Genomic DNA, 19,157 nt, shown 5'->3' on the forward strand with positions numbered 1-19,157 from the left:
GTGTGTAATCACAACCATGTGAACTCAACAGGCCACACAGCCAAGGAGAGTATAGGGGAAATTAGCTGGGGTTGAAATTGAAAGGTAGAAGATAAGGATAAAAAAGGGAAAATGAGTGGATGAACGATTTTTTTTTCGTGATTTCGTTCATTTCAATTTCAACCACATCTAATTTCCCCCGCGCTTTCCCTGGCTTCATGGTTTATTGGCTCTACATGGTTACGATTTACAATAACCGAACCCCCCGATTTTCCTTCTAGTTTATTCTACATATATATATTCATTATCAAAAATACATGTCATAAACCACGCGCTAGTTGCAACACCAATACTATACTACTGGGTAGGAATAAATTGAAAATAAATTCATATTACTAGTACTACAGCTATGCAACTCACCACATGACTCACGCCATGTACGGAACCGCATTGCGCGAGACTTAAGCAGAAACCCACAGTGTTGGCACAGTGGCTTTAGTGTAACGCCGCTATGTCCGAGGTTGCGGGATCAAATCCCGACCACGGCGGCAACCTTTCGATGGGGGCAATGTGCAAGAACACCTGTTTACCGTGTATTGGGTACACGTTAAAGAAACCAAGGTGGTCAAAATTAACCCGAAGTCATCCGCTACGGTATGCCTCATAATCGCATCGTGGTTTTGGAAAGTAAAACGCCAGACTGACAAAAAAAAAAACAGGAAAAAGACAACGCAGGAATTGGGACGCCCACAACGTCCACACGGTTGACGCAAACTATATGCTCAAAATGTGCATAAAACTGCTGGTAAACATGAACGGCTCGATGAAGGGCGGCTGTTATACACGAATGAGAGCGTCCATCGGTTCTCGCTTCTGCTTCCGTCCTCGCGACCATCGAGTGTCGTGATTCGTATTTTGACCTAAGTTGTCATTGTCATAATACGCGCTCAGCGATTCGCATGTCCACCACCCCACTCCGGCCAGATCGTGGACTTGGCAAGAGTGCGACGTCCGGCGGCCAGTAATGGGTATTACCGTCTCTAGCTTTCATTAAGTAAGATTATACTGTAGCCTGGTCTAATGGTGACAACGTATAGAAGGGAGCGGCTGCAGATGATTGGTACAGGTACTCTTGTGATGTATTGGTTGTGGAAGGGCTGCTCGTCACCATAATGATGATGCCAGTCATTCGAAATTTGAATCAGGTGACACTCTTGGTGCAGTTAAGGCGGCTGGCGTGACACTGGCTAGCAATACGCACGATGGGTGCCTCTATTGAAAGTGCATTATACGCGAGAACAATAATCGGAAAACAAGCCCTGTGTAACACATCAACGGGTGTTCCGCTATGTGGACTAGTGTGCGTTCGTAACGATGACAGAACGATTTGCCTGTTGGCGTCGTGCTTTCAGAGGATGATCGTGATGGTTGTAGATAATAGGTTGGAGCATTGGGGTAGCCAGGGAGTGGCACACCGTGCACGTGGCTGCGCGCTCTCAAAATTGCTCTGCTGGTATGCAGCCTTCCCAGCCCCCCTCCTCCTTTCCTGCCCCACCATGTCCCCAGTGAAGTGCTGCCTCCCTCCCCCCGACCACACTCAACACGAAAAAACGAAAAATTTCTGGCGAAGCTGCTGGGCTGGAGGAAGCTTCTAAACATATACGAGCTGCATTTGGCGCTTTACAGAAGAGCTATACATCACCAAGTCTCACGTATACTTAACGCGAGGCACAAATACACAGCTCTGACTAAAACATTATTGAACCGAAAGCAAAATGACTTCAACTCAAGTACACTCTAGTGGACTGGAACGAGTTGCTCGTTCGGAATCAGCATGCTGCTAGTAGCCGCTCATCTGTGACGACGTTTTAGCACACTTGCCAATTACTGAGAGGTTTCCGCTCGCTTTTACTGCGTTACCGTTACTGCCACACGTCAGACGTCATTTAGGTATGGGCCAAACTACTCAGCATGCGCAATTTCTTTTACTACCTGGATGAGGCGCTAAAGGTTTGCTACAGCACTGTGCTAAAATGAGATCGGCGCGCGCGACGCGATCGTCTGTTTACTCAAACCGCAATGACACGCATAAAATATGTTTAGTGGTGGCCTGATGGCGAAGTACGTTTTCCTGGCTTCTTACTAGGTCCTGTTAATTTGTTATGTTAACAGTACAGCCTTAACTGTGACGTCCGCGGTGGCTGCGAGACAATTGCGCATCTGATTTATACTAAAGCATAACTGCGAGTCAGCCTAGTTGGAACAGAATCATCTTAAAACTTTTTGGGTGCAAACAAACAGGGATGAAGAATAGGAGCAAGACAAGGACGAGCGCTTTCTTAAAACTGGTTTTAGTTTTGAAGAACTACCTGCTTAAATACCCACAGATGTGCGCGATCTAGTCAACAGAGACACCTATAGCGCGTATAATACCCACATATCTGCGCGATCAGGTCAAGAGAGCACGTCTATAGTACATATAACACTTGTGATAAATAGACGTGGACCAAAGCCACCTGGTCAACATAAAAACAGCAAGGTGCATGAAACAACCACTTACAATAAAATGCGTTAAAGATGGGATGATAGAAGCGAATTTTCTTTATCCAACAATGAAACAGTAGGATTGCTGATGCATTTTTCTTTTTGTTTTTCAATCCAGTGCGCTTCCACAATTTCCCTCGCAGTTTGATTCCTATGCCTATACAAAATGTCGGTGCTACTAAGACAAGGTGAGCAATCATGTTCTTGGCAATGCATTGCCAAATGCGTAGTAGGGCGACCTTTCAGACAGTGAGTAATGTGGGAACTGTGGGCGCAGATCTGTGGGTATTATATGCGCTATAGGCATGCTCTGTTGACTAGTTCGCGCAGATCTGTGGGTGCTTAAGCAGGTGGTTCTTCAAAAATAAAACCAGTTGTTAGAAAGCGCTCGTCCTTGTGTTGCTCCTATTTTTCGTCCCTGTTTGTTTGCGCACAAATAGTTTTCGGATGATTTATACTGTCCCACGTTGCACTGTATGTATAATTCTGCAGGTATACCACACTGAACGTGCTGAAAAATGCGGAAGTTATCGTCGTAATTGAAACTGACAAAAGCGTTAATTTTTGTTGTGCATCGCTTCATTTTCTGCGGGCCAACATATGCACTTTTGATTGGGAACCACCTCTCGTATGTGTGCGCGATGAATTTTTTTTTTGTTCTTACGCATGTCTCCTCTTTCTCTCCGTATCGCTTTTTCCCTTCGGCTCTTGCGTTGTAAAAACAAGGATCGATAAATACATGGTTGACTTGTCTAGCTTTCTTCCTTGCCTGCTTGCCTGAGAATGAGAATCAGTTGAATATAATATAGTCCAACTACTTAACAACAACTGTGCCTACCTGCATCGTTCCATGCAGGGCACTGCGGAATTCAAAGAACACGTCGCAGAATCCATGCCTGAGCTCGGTACAATGGAACCGGACATTTCGCAAGAACAGAGCCGGCGTCAAAGTGTGCGAATCAAAATGCCAGCACGTTATCAGCATCCAGCAGACACGGGGCGCTCACAACTCGGACATTGGCGTCCAGGTCAACCTCCTCGCAAGGTCAATCGATGACCGGCCGAAGCTGTCAGCCAAGGTAAGCTCGCATCTTGGTACTGCTCGAGGCCATTGGCCCTGTTTATTTATTTGTGCAGGTATGTTTAACGCTCGAGAGAATGATGAGGTTCGCAAGATGCTTTATGGAAGGCTGGTATGATCGGAACCAAATTTAGAGCGCTAAAAAGACAAACGAGACCCAGTCATCTCAAGAAGCGGCCAAGAAGAACGTGCGTGGACGGAGTCAGTGATAGGACTATCTCAGATCTTAGCGTTTTCTATGCTTTATGAAAATTGGGCGTGTGCTAACTGCCTGAAAAATGGGAGAGAGGGATAGTGATTGTCATAATTTATTCGATAAAGCGTCATGCACGTCATACCCATATAGGTCGCAGTAATTGCTGTTAGCGATTTCGTTTGTTGGAAAATAGCACGCTAATTATACCTTCATATAAATAATTCTGTAGAATAATTGCATTGTTGGACAGTAAAAAGAATGCACATGCATTATATACAGTCATCCTTTGAACATGCCTGGATAGACAAGTTTTGCATATATTCTAGAAATGCCTGTATTGGCACTGTTGCATGACTACATTGTGATAGCGGCGTTGTACATAAGTTTTACTACCACATCGTATGAATGTTTTCTTTGAACTGGCTACGCTGCTTATACCTTGCAATGTTATGTTCGCTATCTTGCTACGCTGTGCTGTCGTCGAACATGGTTTCGTTATGAAATAATAATCTTGTAAATGCATTTCATACATTACCGATACCACCCGCTTCCCAAAGCAGCTGGCGCGTATCCACTAGTCGACGTCTCCTTCATATCACGTCCAAAAAAAAAAAGAAGGGGGTTGGTAGGAGAAATAAATGCCAGCGCAAGATGCAACGGCAGCGATTTTCCATCAAGCCGACCACGGTGAAGCGCTCCGCCTTAGACCAATCCGCTTATCTTCGGATTGCGCTGTGGAACCTGTGAATGAGTGTGCAACATGGCATGCTTTGGTGACGCCTTGTGCAACCTTTCTATTCCGAAAAAGGGCGTCCAGTGTAGCTGAACGCAGGACCCTGAAGAGGTGCTAAGTACGCCGGAAAAGAGTTTTCTGTCTTATTTGCCTAGATTTTATCAGCTACGCCTGCGAGAAGCCCAGATATGGCGGGACGACCGCGTGAGACGCTTTATTAGTTCCTGGTGTTAAAGATTGGAGGGGGGGGGGGGGGGGGCGTTGATTATGCACACATTCAGCAGTGGACCAAAGAACGGTGGGCTTTACTCCCCTTTCCTTGTGGAGTGTTGTTGCCACTGAAGCTTTCGGCAGCTGCTCTCGGCAGGCCGGATTATAAAAGTTGCGCAGGGCTGGGGCCAACGAACTCAGCGCTGCCTGGCCCCTCTTTCTACAAAACCAAATCGCAGAATTTAAGCAATCGCATTAAAAGTTTTTCACTGGAAACAGCAGTCGGAATGTTCCCTTCATTCTCCCAGTTGTGGGATCAATTTGTCCATTTGTATGAACCTCTTTGCCGCCAACTTGAGCCGCTGGGCATGTTCCACTATTCAATTACCCCCGCAGAGGCGTCTGCGTCAGCAGGCGTTTGATGCGTTGCGACACCAAGTACCCGAGCACACGAAGCTTGGACCCTCCCGCGTATAGCCGTGCGTGGCTTAGTCGTGCCTGGGGAAAGGGGGATCTGGGGGGTTGAGCCGATGCTGGGTATTTGAACATTTAAGACCCCCGGTGGAGGCAACACACCTCTTCGGCCTCGGCTTCACATAGGCGGCACCTCCAGACTGACTCATCTGGAGGAAATCGGCAGTCGCCTTTTCCTGTCCTCCTCTCCAATTTTCGTCTTTCTCTCTCACTTTTCCATCTTTCCTGTCTTCTCTTCACTTCTTATTACTTCCGTATATCCTGGCGGCAAGGGTTAACCGTGTGTAATATATCCAGTCTTCGGTATATATATAGTAGGTTATAGCGACGATGCATGGCTGGCGTCTGCAGGTATCATTCCCAACCTAGTAGCGTCCCCTAGTTGGACTCGGTGGTGGGTGGCTACCATCAGCGCCGAATTTTTCAGTGTTTATTGGCAAATGCTTCCACCCCCCCTCTAAGATCGCTCTCAAAAACGAGGGTGCACCGAAGCAACATTTCAATTCGTATTGAAACCAAACCATGACACCTTCCCAAAGTTCCATGTCCTTCATAGGGAAGCAATACAACTATTAGAAAACTATCACCTTTCCTAGTATCCAAATGCCTATCAAACACGATTGGATCAGGCTACAAAGCATCAAAGATGGCAAGCGGCAATGAAGACGGGCCGGCAGACCACAGTGCCGCAGGGCTCGAAGTTGAACCGTACCCCATGGCCCGAGACGCGCGTCTCGGCGCCTGGCTCTCGATCGCCCAGCTCTCGATCGCCCAGTGCCTCGGAAAAGGCGATGGAGGTCGATCCGAAAACCCCGGCGTCATTGACGCGAAAAGACCCGCGCTCCTTGGAGCGCTCACAGAAGGAGAAGGATATTATAACTTCGCTGAGAAAGGGAAAGGTAACCTGAACGGTTACCGCCCTTCATAATAGTAATCAGCTTTTAAATACATGTCACCTACAATTTGTAAGCTCACACACATAAGTAATTTTTTTTTAAATTCCTATAAGATGGCTTCCATCATTCATTGGAATTGCAGAGAACTAATTCACAATCCAGGTGACATCAAAGACATCATAAATAAGTTAGCGTTCAGTAGCGTTCTACCTTCAAGAAAGGAACTTGGGACCCAAACATACACATTTTCTTAAAGGTTTTGCTGTCATAAGAAAGGACCGCGAGCACTCCAGTCGTCTATCAGGAGGTGTCGCTATTGTCGTGCAAGGCAGCATCCCTACACGGACCGTTTCATTAAATACTGCGTTTGAGGCAGTAGCTGTCACCGTTTTATCTTTTAAGACTATCACCATCTGTTCATTTTACATCCCTCCCCATACCCATTTCACAACTCGAGACATGGAAAATTTAATTGGCCAGCTGCGGGAGCCATTTGTTTGAGTTGGAGATTTTAATGCTCACTGCACTCTTTGGGGCAGCTATAAGAATGACCAAAGAGGACAACTTATCGAAGATGTTATTTTGACGAATAACATCTGTCTTTTAAATTCAGGTGCGCCAACTCATTTTTCACCGAGTTCACGTACCTTTACCTGCATTGATTTAGCATTTGGCTCCCCCGACATTTTTACCGATTTTAAATGGGATGTACCTGAGGCTTCATATGGCAATGATCATCTACCTGCTATAATCAACCTCACCTCAACGCTGCCCATTATATCTCAGAAACCGCGCCATTGGAAACTACAAATGGCAGACTGGTCTGTTTTCACAGAAAGTGCCAGGCTGGAGGAACTTACTTTAACCGACTTAGCATTGACGAAATTAATGAAAAATTTACTAACTGTAATATTTCTGCAGCTGAAAAGGCCATTCCACAATCTTCTGGCATTCTTCGGAAAATGCTGAATCCTTGGTGGACATATGAATGCACCGTAGCAAAAAAGCTACAAAATAAGGCCTGAGGAATCTTACGCAGATGCCCAACACATAACAACTTTCTGAATTTTAAACAAGCCAAAGTGAAAGCTCGATATATCCGGAGACAGGTGGCAAAACTTTCATGGCAAAGATATGTATCTGCAATGAATAGCACCATCACACTCAAAAGGATATGGGAACAGGTCAGGAAGTTTAAGGGAGACTTCTCATCATACATAATACCCTCACTTACACCTTCAAGCACTCAAACAACACTACAAGAACAAGCAAATATACTTTGGGAGCATTTCTACAACGTCTCTAGCTCGGCTAACTATTCAAACACGTTCCTAAAATACAAACTCTCGGCAGAAAAGGACACACTACCAACTGCTAGCATGTCAAGGCTCCATTCAAGGCTACAACGCTCCATTCACGGTACAAGAACTTAACAGGGTTCTCTGTGCTGGCAAAAAAACTGCAGTAAGTCCTGACCGGATCCATTATTCCATGCTTGCGCGCCTGTCCCAAGCATCCGTAGATGGTCTCCTTAATTTCTTTAAGAAAGTATTTGAATTTGGAAGCATGCCAAGAAGTTGGAAAAACGCAATAGTTGTGCCTTTTTTTAAAAACAGGTAAATCCCCCACATCCTCAAGCAGCTTTCGACCCATTGCCCTGACAAACTGCTTGGCGAAATCGTACGAAAGTGTCGTAAATGCGAGATTAACTTTCACGCTTGATATACGAAATTCCATTGATTTTCACCAGTGCGACTAAAGAAGAGGGTCTTCAACGACAGACCACCTCGTCCGGCTTGAACACGAAATACGTGAAGCATTCTTACACAAACAGCACTGCCTGGCAGTGTTCTTCGACCTAGAAATGCGTACATCGCGTGGAGATTTCGAATCTTACGTGACCTCTCCGCATTAGGAATCTGCGGCAGAATGCTAAACTGTCTCGCTGGTTTTATGTCCAACAGAACATTCCAAATCCGTCTAGGCACTGTGCTCTCGCGCACATTTATCCAGGAAAAAACGGCGTGCCACAAGGTTGCGTACTTAGCACAACACTCTTTATAGTAAAAATGAACTCTGTCATCAAAGTCATTCCAACCTCTGTTATGCACTCCATATACGTCGATGATCTGCAAATAGCATGCCGCGCCTCAAACTTACCATCATATGAAAGGCAGCTCCAGATAACAATAAATAAACTAATGGAGTGGGCTGAGAAAAATGGCTTCCGCTTATCTACTCAGAAAACTGCTACAGTGCTATTTTCGTAAAAACGAGGGTTGTACATAGAACCGGATTTAAATTTGAATGATGTCGCGCTGCCGGTAAAATAAGAATATAAATTCTTGAAAGTAATCTTTGAAAAAAAAGAACTAAACTTCCTACCTCACAGTAAAACACTAAAGATTAAGGCAAATAAAGCATAAAATATCCTCAAAGTTTTATCTCATAAGCACTTGGGTTCCGACCGAACGTGTCTTTTACGTATTTACCGGTCTCTTGTTCGTAGCCTTTTAGACTGCGGTTCCGTTGCTTACGGCTTAGCCAGACAGTCTTACATCCAACGACTTGATCCAGTACATAACCTTGGACTGCGACTGGCCAGTGGTGCCTACAGAACGTCATCTATTCAAAGTTTACACGTTGAGTGTAATGAACCCTGATTATAGCAGCGCAGAGCATTGCTCTCTTTCTGTTACGTACTCAGAATTCAGTCATCACCGCAATATGTATGCTACAACATCCTCACACAATGCAACTCACGCCTACACTACAGAAATAAACCGAACATGATTAAACCGCTTGCCCTGCGATATGAGGAATATGTTCGGGATTATGACATTCCTTGCGAAGTCTCCAGGTCGCCAGAAAGCCACAGCGTTTGCCCCCGTGGTACGATTTTGAACCGGTATGTGACTGGACATTGACACATTTAAAGAAGAAGACACTCCACGCGAACACATTATACAAGAATTCCGTGCTCTTCAGTACAAATATCAAAATCACATGGAATTCTACACCGATGGCTTCAATACGAAAGAACACCTGGGTGTGGGTGTCGTAACGGAAAATTGGCAAAAAAGTATTCGATTGCCACAACACGCCTCTGTTTTCACGACCGAAGTTTTTGCTATATGGGTTGTTAAAAAGATTATCGCTGATAAACACAAACATGCTGTCATATACACAGATTCTTTAAGCACACTGAAGGCTCAACATCTGAAATCTGAGTGTGAACCTCTGATAGGAGACATTTTAAACATGGTGGCGCTTAACAAATACGGCAGGTCAATTCGTTTCTGCTGGGTCCCAAGCCATGTTGGGATACCGGGTAACGAAGCAGCTGATAGATATGCATCGATGGCAGCGTACAAACACATTAAAAACACAACACTCCCATATAAAGATAGTATCCGTGCGATTAGAAAAGCCTTAACAGTACAATGGCAACACGAATGGGACCGTTATGCCGACAACAAGCTACATCTCACGAAACCCATAGTTGGCGAGTGAAATACATGTTATCATCAGGAACGGTTCTTCGAAGTAGTTTTTTGCCGACTACGAAATGGGCACACACTCCAGACACAATTACGAAAGAAGACAGACCAACATCCGAGAAATGTCCACAGCCACTAACAGTTATGCACATATTACTCACATGTACGCAGACTGAAACACATAGACGAACACTTTTGCACAAGTTATATCAACTACACATGCCTTTACACCCTGCTCTAATTTTAGATGATGATCCACTAGTCCCATTATGTGACGTCCGTAAATTTCTATACGGCACTGGACTTTTACATAAAATATAGATAATAATAATATTTGGGGTTTTACGTGCCAAAACCACTTTCTGATTATGAGGCACGCCGTAGTGGAGGACTCCGGAAATTTTGACCACCTGGGGTTCTTTAACGTGCGCCTAAATCTAAGCACACGGGTGTTTTCGCATTTCGCCCCCATCGAAATGCGGCCGCCGTGGCCGGGATTCGATCCCGCGACCTCGTGCTCAGCAGCCCAACACCATAAAATATAGATAATAACACAGCCTTTTTCCTTCATAAACTGAATTTTAAAACACATAGTGCTTGGCGTAGCATAGCCTTAGCCGCTTTTGCGGCATTAAACCCCATTTAACTAACTATTCAATTACAAAAAAAAAGAAGACGAGGAAGAAAAGAAAAAAAAAACATCCTTCATAGCGTCTCCAGAGCTCGAAGTTGAACCGGCATCATATGTATTCAGACACTTTTTTCTGAATATATAATCACACACGCGCAACGCGAAGACTTTATGGCCACGCTCCTAGGCGGCGCAGTGTCTCGAGAGGGAATCGCGGGAAACTAGCTCTGCTGCAGCAATGTCTTGTGCATGACTCGTTTCGGCGGTGCCAGTGTCGTGTGTTACTAAATAAATTCAATGCTGATCGCATTAACATCGACAGTTACCCTGAGGTGGTTCCTGCCAGAATCTTTTCCTCTATCCTTTGTCGTTCGTGCTTCTTGATTTTCAAGTAAACTTGTAGCAAGCTACCGCGCTTGCGGTTTTACTAAAGAGAGGATGAGATTAAAGGTAAAAGGATGGGAAGTTAACCAGAACAGAAAATCTGTTTAATATCTTACCTGTTTTGCTGCCTTACACTGGAGCCCGTGGTAGGGGGACGTCCAAGGACAAGAAGGAAATATGCACTGAGAACGGGCAAACGATCACAGCACACGATCACAGCGCTAGGTCTGTGTGACAGCACTGCACGCGCATCTTGATACGGCTGAATTGAAACAACACTTTTGGTTGCGTTTACTTAACACTTGTCTGTCGCCAGTAGATATCCTGAATTTGTTGTGCTAGGGAGAGAGAGAGAGAGAGAGAGAAAGAAAGAAAGAAAGAAAGGGTGCAATGAAAAGCAGGGAGGTTAACCAGGGACCCTATTTTGTAACGGCTCGCTTTGGAACGGGTTCGCTCTCACGAACGACATTGGTTGGCGCTTCGTGGTCGTCATCTCTAGCGGACGTGACTACAAATTCTGTTGCCGTCACAAAGGTTGGCAGCCATCTCTAAAGCGAACTCGTCGTCTGCTACGAGCGGAACCGTGGAGCAATGTTCTAGCATCGCGCGTGGTCGTGATCATGATATCGAGGGTTGCTAAGGCAACCGTGGTCGTTTGCAAGTCTTGCACTCATGGAGGAAGTAAAAATATAGGAGGAAGCATCACGTCCCGCAGCCAGCGTCGACAAGCGAACGCTCTGTGAAGCCACAGTGGGGGCCCAATACGTGACCTCTTGCACCGAGATCGCGGAGCAAGAATCGAGCAGCAGAAGCTTTATGTGGGCGAGTTGGTTTTGCATACTTGAAGAAAAGAGCGCTACGAAGACGCGGGCTACAAGAGGAACATGTACGACGGACAAGGCACAGGCCGAGGGCACGTGCATTAGCTGCCCTTTAGTGACGCTTACCGAAAAAGGGATAGCCTTTCTAATGAGACAGGGAGGTCGTGATGTCACGATGGGCCATTCTAGGATGTATCTATTTAAAATCCTGTTTCTTCAAAATAACATTTAGTTGGAACAAGCGCCTAGTCCGTCGTACGTGTTCCTCTTTCAGTCCGCGTCTTCGCAGCGCTCTTTTCTTCAAAGAGCAAGAATCGAGATTTGCTGAGGCGCTTGGTTCGCAGTAGCTATGCCAGTAGCTTTTATTTGGCGCGTGCTTGTTCAGCTGCCCTGTCGTGGCTCTGCCTGCAAAGCGGGAGCACTAAATCCAACCCCGCACTTTGACGTGTTGAGCCGACAGGTTTGGCTTCAGTCGCGTTGCGGTATGCTCCCTCCGATCTTTTTCCTTCCTCCATGCTCGCGCTGGCCGGCGCGACGAGACACCGATGGCAGCTTCTTTGGTTGTGTTGCTGGCCAGCAACACGAGCGACGAGTTCGACATGAGCGAAGGAGAGTTCCGAAGGAATTCAGGCTCTCCAGAAACACAGTGCGATCGATTTGCGACGAGCTAGAATATCTCGGACCGCAAAATTTAGTAGAGCTGACACTGCGACGTAAGTGATCTGCACGCTGCGGCTTTTTCTTTTCTTCTTTTTCTCTTTCCTCTTTTTCAGTGCGTCTGGAATGTAGAAGCTGTTGGGGTGTCGCAACCGTCAGCCAGCCGCATCATTACTGCAGTCGCTAGGGCCATTAGGATTAAAGGGAAAAAAAGGGGCGAGGGTTCAGATGTCCCCCCATAGTGCAGAAAAAATCCCCAGTCAAGAACGCTTCCTTGACCGTGGCAAGATTTTCGAAGTTGTGGTATGTGTGGACGGTAGCTTCATCGCAATTTTCCACCCTAAGAAGCTCAGCCCCGGTGAAATGAAATCCTATTAGAGCAGTGGCCTCCACACAGAGAACCGCTTTGGTTGCTTGACGTATGGCGCAGAACCTAGCGACAAAAATAACAAAACAATGCCTATAAAATTAAGCCCCCATCTGTCCGCGGCGGAATCTCGCAGTTATTACTGGAAATTAGAGAGAGAGAGAGAAAGCAAGGGTAGGGAAGGCAGGGAGGTCAACCAGAACAGCATCCGGTTTGCTACCCTACACTGGGGGTGGGGTAAAGGGGAATAGAAAGAGGAAGAAAGGGAGAGAGTCAGCACTGAGTACATGTGGGAGGGACACCTTACACAATGACACTATAAGCGGTCTCTTAAGCCCGTGCACTTTAAGTACCGCACTAGTGCACGAATCGCTTTTCGAGCCAGTGACGGTTGTGGCCACGGTCCGAGTATCTTTGACTCGGTGAATGGTCTCGAGTCTAGTCTGTGTAAAGTTGCCCGCAGAGGGAGGCGGTGGACATCGTAGCGAGGGCAGGTACACAATACGTGCTCGATGGACTCCTCGCACCCGCAGGAGTCGCACATCGGGCTCTCGGCCATTCCCATACGGTAGGAGTATGCGTTCGTGAACGCCACTCCCAACCACAAGCGACACAGCAAGGTTGCTTCGCCGCGGGAAAGGCTAGGTGGCAGTTGTAGCCGTAGCGTGGGGTCCAGTTGACGTAATCTGCAATTGAAGCTACTTGATGTCCAGAGATCTTGGGACTTCTTGCGCGCAAGTAGGCGAAGTTCTCTGGCAGCGTCCGACCTCGCCAAAGGTGTTGGACGCGTCTTTGTATCTTCGTGGGCACACCGGGCAGCCTTGTCAGCTAGGTTGTTGCCGACGATGCCACAGTGAGCAGGAATCCACTGAAATACAATGTGGTGTCCTCTTTCCAGAGCATGGTGGTGCAGTTCCCTGATTTCAGATGTCATTTGCTCGTAAGTTCTGTGACGTAACGCGGACTTGATGCTATGAAGGGCTGCCTTGGAGTCACAAAATACGACCCACTTCTCTGTTGGCTCTTCGGTGATGTACATCATAGCGGCATGGAGAGCTGCAAGTTCTGCCGATGTAGATGTAGTCGTGTGCGACAGTTTGAATTTAACTGTAACGTTCTTGGCTGGAACGACGAATGCGGCAGTTGAGCTGGTAGGTGAGGTTGAACCATCGGTATATATGTGTATGCGGTCATGATACGTCTGGTGCAGTAATAGGAGTGTAAGTTGCTTCAGAGCCGGCGATGGATGATTGGACTTTTTTGTAATTCCAGGAATATCAAAATTCACTTGAGGCTGTCGCAGGCACCACAGGGGGGAGGAAGGCTTCGCCGCCGGTGTAAAACTTGCTGGTATGTACTCTTGATGAGCGTTAATCATTCGTGAAAAGGTCGCTTGAGGTCTCTCGGCTGGTAGGGAGGCCAAATGGTGGTCGGGGATCCTCGACAGATGGCGAATGTGCGCTCTGAGAGAGTCGACAGCTACATGTGTCTGAATTGTATGGTCTCCTGCGATGGCAATTGTTGCTGCTGTTGACGTGCACCGAGGCAGCCCCAAACACGTGCGTAGGGCTTGACCTTGTATGCTCTCCAAGGTTGGAAAGTTCGTCTTGCATGCATTGGACAACACTGGTAGGCTGTAACGTAGGAGTCCGAGAAACAGAACCCTGTACAGCTGCAACATAGAATGGACTGGTGTACCCCAGTTTTTCCCGCATAGAAATTTGAAGACTTGAGCAATGGCGACTAGCTTCTTCTTCAGATAGACGCAGTGAGGGCTCCACGAGAGGTTGCGGTCAATGATGACGCCCAGAAACCGATGTGTCTTAACATAGAATACAGCTTGACCATTGATGGTAACAGGATACGATGACATTTGTTTCCGCGTAAAACCAAGTAATGCGCACTTCTCAGTAGACACACTGAGGCCTTGTTCTCGGAGATAAGAAGCCGTCATGGTTGCCGCCCGCTGAAGCCTGGCTCTTAGCTGAGGGCGAGTCACCGCAGAGGCCCAGATGCAAATGTCGTCGGCGTATATTGAGACATGTACTGTCTGCGGTAGGTAATCCGCTAGTCCTACCAGGACGAGGTTGAACAAAATAGGGCTCAACACTCCACCTTGCGGCACACCACGGCAGATGTAATGGTCTGAAGTTGGGCCGTCTTCGGTCTGTAAGAAAAAACGCCTTTCAGTCAAATAGTCTTGAATCCATTGATACATCCGGCCACCAACTCCAACAGCCTCAAGTGAGTTTAGTATGGCCTCATGAGTGACGTTATCATAGGCTCCTTTTATATCCAGAAAAAGTGCCGCAGACAGGCGCTTGAGGCTTTTTTGATTTTGGACCCATGTTACGATGTCAATGACGTTGTCTATGGACGTGCGACCCCGACGGAAGCCTGTCATGGCGTTCGGATAGATGTTGAATCGTTCTAGGTACCATTCCAATCGGAAACTGGAAATTAAATGTGCAAGTGTCGTATGTAACAAACCAATATTTGTTTATCAAACATCCTTCAGTTGTTATCGCTCCGAAAGTAAAAACAAAAATGACGACGGGACCTTGCGGCTGCCGCTTGTTGGTTGGTCTCCCTCGCACCGCGGCGTTCCACTCTTTCTCCGGGTGGCGTAATCCAGACGTAATAGCCCGAGCGAACCGATTCCGAAGCGAACCGTTGCAGAATACGGCCCCAGAACAAGTTCTGGTTGGCTACCCTGCACGGCGTGAAGCAGTAGGGGGATAAAGAAACAAGGGGAGCGTAAGGGGGAGAAGAGAAAGACAGACGAGCAAAAGTATAGGCTTCATGAAAACAAGGACATCCTATACATCTTCTCAAATTAGATGACAGTTGTAATTGAAGCATGTGCAAGATTGTTGGACTAGAATAATATACGCGGGTGAAATAAATACAACATCATGCTTCAAAAATTTCTTGTGACATGTAACTAAACGACGTCTATAACCGAGGATCTGCATAGTTCCTTTGACTGGAATAAAATGTACGAATGTTCGAAAAAAAATATGCTCTCTACATCTGTTTGAAATTAGCATTTGATCATGAAAGATCACGAAGTGAGACTTCTCTCTGCATTTTCAACCGTGTACTAATGCCACTGTAAATAAGTAGCCTCAGTATTTCACCAATCGTACATGCATAATCCACAATTGTTCCCTCATTGCTTTCGTTTTATTCGTCATTGAATACGTTCAAAGTTTATTTATGGTCGGCTGAAGCAACCGAACTTTCAGGAATCAGTGCTGTGCACGCTTATACGTTGTTAATTTGCAGTTATGTATCCTTAACCATGAACCTTGATTACATTATATGATCTATATATATGGTTGGCTTCTGTTCGTCCAGAATGTTTGTGTCCATTGAAATGCAGTGAAAGATTAATTATTATTCACCTATACGTATGTACCATGAGCTCCGTCTTATACTTTTTGCTGACAAATTTTTTCTGGATTAAAATATCGTCTGTTTATTCGAAAATAGAAACACATGTTTTGCGCGGGTATAGTGCGAAAGATGTCATGAGTACGCGAACACAGCTATTAAGCTGATGCTTCATTTTATGCGTTAGTACCATTCGTGTTGATTGACTGTGGGCAACTCGCCACTGAATTTTGTGTTGCGTGCCCTAGTATTACGTATCCACTGACACAATCTTACTCTATGTTCATGCTTTTCGAATTACTATCGATTGAAGTCGACTGTGTAGTTTTACGTAGATGTCCATAGGATCCAGTGAAAGAAAATAGCGCAAACCAGGATGACCACAAAATGAAAGGGACACACACAGAAGCGCTACTAACTGCTTTTATTTTCCCGCCGCAACGCACATATGTACACCATGGCTACGCATGCGCAAACGTTATCAAAATTAGCACATCACTTACGTCAGGCAGTTAACATATCGTGAATTTGAAAACTGACCCTCTGCAGCGTAAAGAGATAAAAGGATGTGTCACTGACACAGTCCTATGCTTTTTTTCTTTATGTGATAAGCTTCTAGTACTAAACGCGCTTGCTCGCTTTCGCTCCGGCCCAGAATCAAGGTCTCATCAAAGCGCGGTGCACAATTGCGGCAAGTATTCGAATGGGACACAAGATTCACCCCTGTGTCAGCATAGCTGTTTGCTTTTCTGGCACGTTCCCTGAGTCGCTCGTTGGTGCAACGTCCGGTTTGATCGATGTACGTTTATCCACATGATAAAGGTAGGGCATGAACCACTCCGATTTCGCAGCGAGCGTATACGATATGCCGCGCCTAATTTGTCAGCCTCGCCTGTTATCACCGCATGTGCGGGCACACAGTTTTGCGAGCTTATTCGGAGCGGGAAAAGCCAGAGACGCCGTGCCTTAAGAACACAGCCTTAAGAACGTCGCCAGGTAGGCACGGCGCCTCTCACGGCACGGGCAACAGAAAGTTGCCGACCATTACTTCATAGCTTGTCAGTTACGCTTTCCTTCTCGGTCGTTATCATGTTCTAGCCCCAACACTTGCCACGCCATTACCGATACGGCTACTTTTGATAAACTGGTCGCCTTGTTCGATTGGCCAGGCCTGCTTGAAAATACCGACAGGCTCGAGCTATATAATGATTACAAAAACGGCGCCGAATAAAACAACACACGAAGAAGGGAAACACGAGACAGCACGTAGGCGCCTACGTGCTGTCTCGTGTTTCCCTTCTTCGTGTGTTGTTTTATTCGGCGCCGTTTTTGTAATCATGCTTAACCAACTAGCCCACCAACACATGCTCAGTTACTATATAATGAATTTTCACGTTCGATGGACATTATATGTAAGTCCAGTGGAAGGATAATTTACGTTCGCCAACGCCACCCGAACCAGCCCTGGTTGAACAGCATGATATTATCCGCTATCAAAGAAAAAGACCTGCTTTGGCAACGGTGCAGACGTTCGCCTAGTAATTGCATTTTGCGTGCACAATTTAAAACTTCTCGAAATAAAGTAAATGCCCTTATTCGTGCAGCCAAGCGTTCGTACAACAGAAACCGCTTTTATGAATCTCGTAGAAATCCTAAGAAAACATGGTCTCTGATAAACGAGGTGAGAGGACTACCTTCAAATTCGGCTCAAGATATTCAGAATCATTTCGATTCAGATTTATCAACAGTCGTTGACAATTTTAACCAATTTTTCTCTCAGTTTTCTGGGGTATCTAAGCAATCATGCTACACTGGCAGCACTGCTACTCCTGTAATTGAATCCTCTTTCCTGCCCACTTTGACAGAAGAGCTTTACTCGTTATTGGGCAGCTTTGGCAGGCATCAGTCACCAGGTATCGATAAAATTCGCATGTTTGATCTATACAGGAACTTTGGCTTTCTGAAAGATGTCTTGCTGGAAATCCTAAATGGGATAATTACAAGCGGAAGTATTCCTACGCGGTTAAAAACGGCCGTAGTTCGACCACTTCTAAAAGGTGGTGAAGCTAAGTGTGTGCATAATTATCGCCCCATTTCTATCCTGCCTAGTATAGCAAAAGTTCTAGAAAAACATGTCTTCTTAGTAATGAACAGCTTTATTAACAAAGCGGGGGGGTTTCCCGACTGTCAATACGGTTTTATTGAAAAAAGGGGCACTCAGGCTTTATTAGAAGAATTGAGTGACCATTTATTTTCTTCACTTGAAAAAAATCGTGTTTGTTGCGCACTTTTTTTAGATGTGGCAAAAGCCTTTGACACGGCATGCCATTCGATTATGCTAGAGAAACTCTACAATTCAGGTTTTCGAGGACCTTTCTTCCGATTGCTACGCAATTTTCTTACAGATCGCTCCCAGATTGTTTCCATTTCAGACATTTCCAGTTCCCGTGTTTTTCTGAAGGCCGATGTGCCACAAGGTTCCATACTGTCTCCCTTACTTTTTAATATATACGGTAAAGACATGTGCAACGTGCTATCTGTCTGCAAGTTATTTCAATATGCAGACGATACTGCAATTTTAGCCACACATGTGAATTTTCCAGACGCATTCTCAATTCTCCAAAACGACGTCGGGAAATTAATGGATTATTTTGGTGCAAATGTAATTGACATCAATCATATTTAATCAAAGTTGGTTTGCTTCCATAGCCCTCTGAAACGTGTTTCACTTTCTTCTTCATTTTATCTGCACAGCTCTCGATGTATTAATTGTTCCTGCCCTCCAATAAAATTTTCGGACTCTGTGAAGTATTTGGGCATTTGGTTTCGATTCTAGTCTTCTTTTTTCTACTCACTTGTCTTACATATGTGCCAAACTTCGTAAAATCGTCTGTTTACTGTACCGCATCAAAGTGTTTTTACCCTTGTCTGTTAGGAAACATTTGGTCCACTCGTTAGCGTACAGTGTGCTCAGATATGGTATTACAACATTTGTACATTGTTCTAGTACCTGGCATCACCGTGTAAATAGGTTGCTAAAGTGTATGTTAAAAAGTGTTACTTATGACGTACACAGACCACAAGGGATGAACCTTTTTCAGATGCTAAAAATGCCGAATATGCGCTCACTGTTTGTTCAAACAGTGGTATTGAAACACTTCTGGTCGGATACCTTTAAAATCCCCACTGTGCCTTGCCGTCCTTTACGGCGTGCACCTGCTTTTTCAGTTCCTCACGCACGAACCAGATTTGGCAGATATACTCGAGCCTTTTATGTTCCAGATATAT

At 45.7% G+C, this 19,157-nt stretch overlaps 1 protein-coding gene across 10 annotated transcripts in view; it reads left to right on the forward strand.

Moving 5' to 3' along the window:
• Positions 1-19,157, forward strand: part of LOC135910189 (uncharacterized) — a 328,772-nt gene that overhangs the window by 261,529 nt on the left and 48,086 nt on the right. For all 10 annotated transcript variants that reach the window (XM_070531648.1, XM_070531652.1, XM_070531644.1 and 7 more), the window contains one exon: positions 3,380-3,602. In XM_070531648.1, coding sequence (XP_070387749.1) covers positions 3,380-3,602 — 223 coding nt within the window. The remainder of the gene's footprint in view (positions 1-3,379; positions 3,603-19,157) is intronic.

The sequence above is a fragment of the Dermacentor albipictus genome, chromosome 1 (genome assembly GCF_038994185.2).
Source record: "Dermacentor albipictus isolate Rhodes 1998 colony chromosome 1, USDA_Dalb.pri_finalv2, whole genome shotgun sequence".
Lineage (NCBI taxonomy): Eukaryota > Metazoa > Arthropoda > Arachnida > Ixodida > Ixodidae > Dermacentor > Dermacentor albipictus.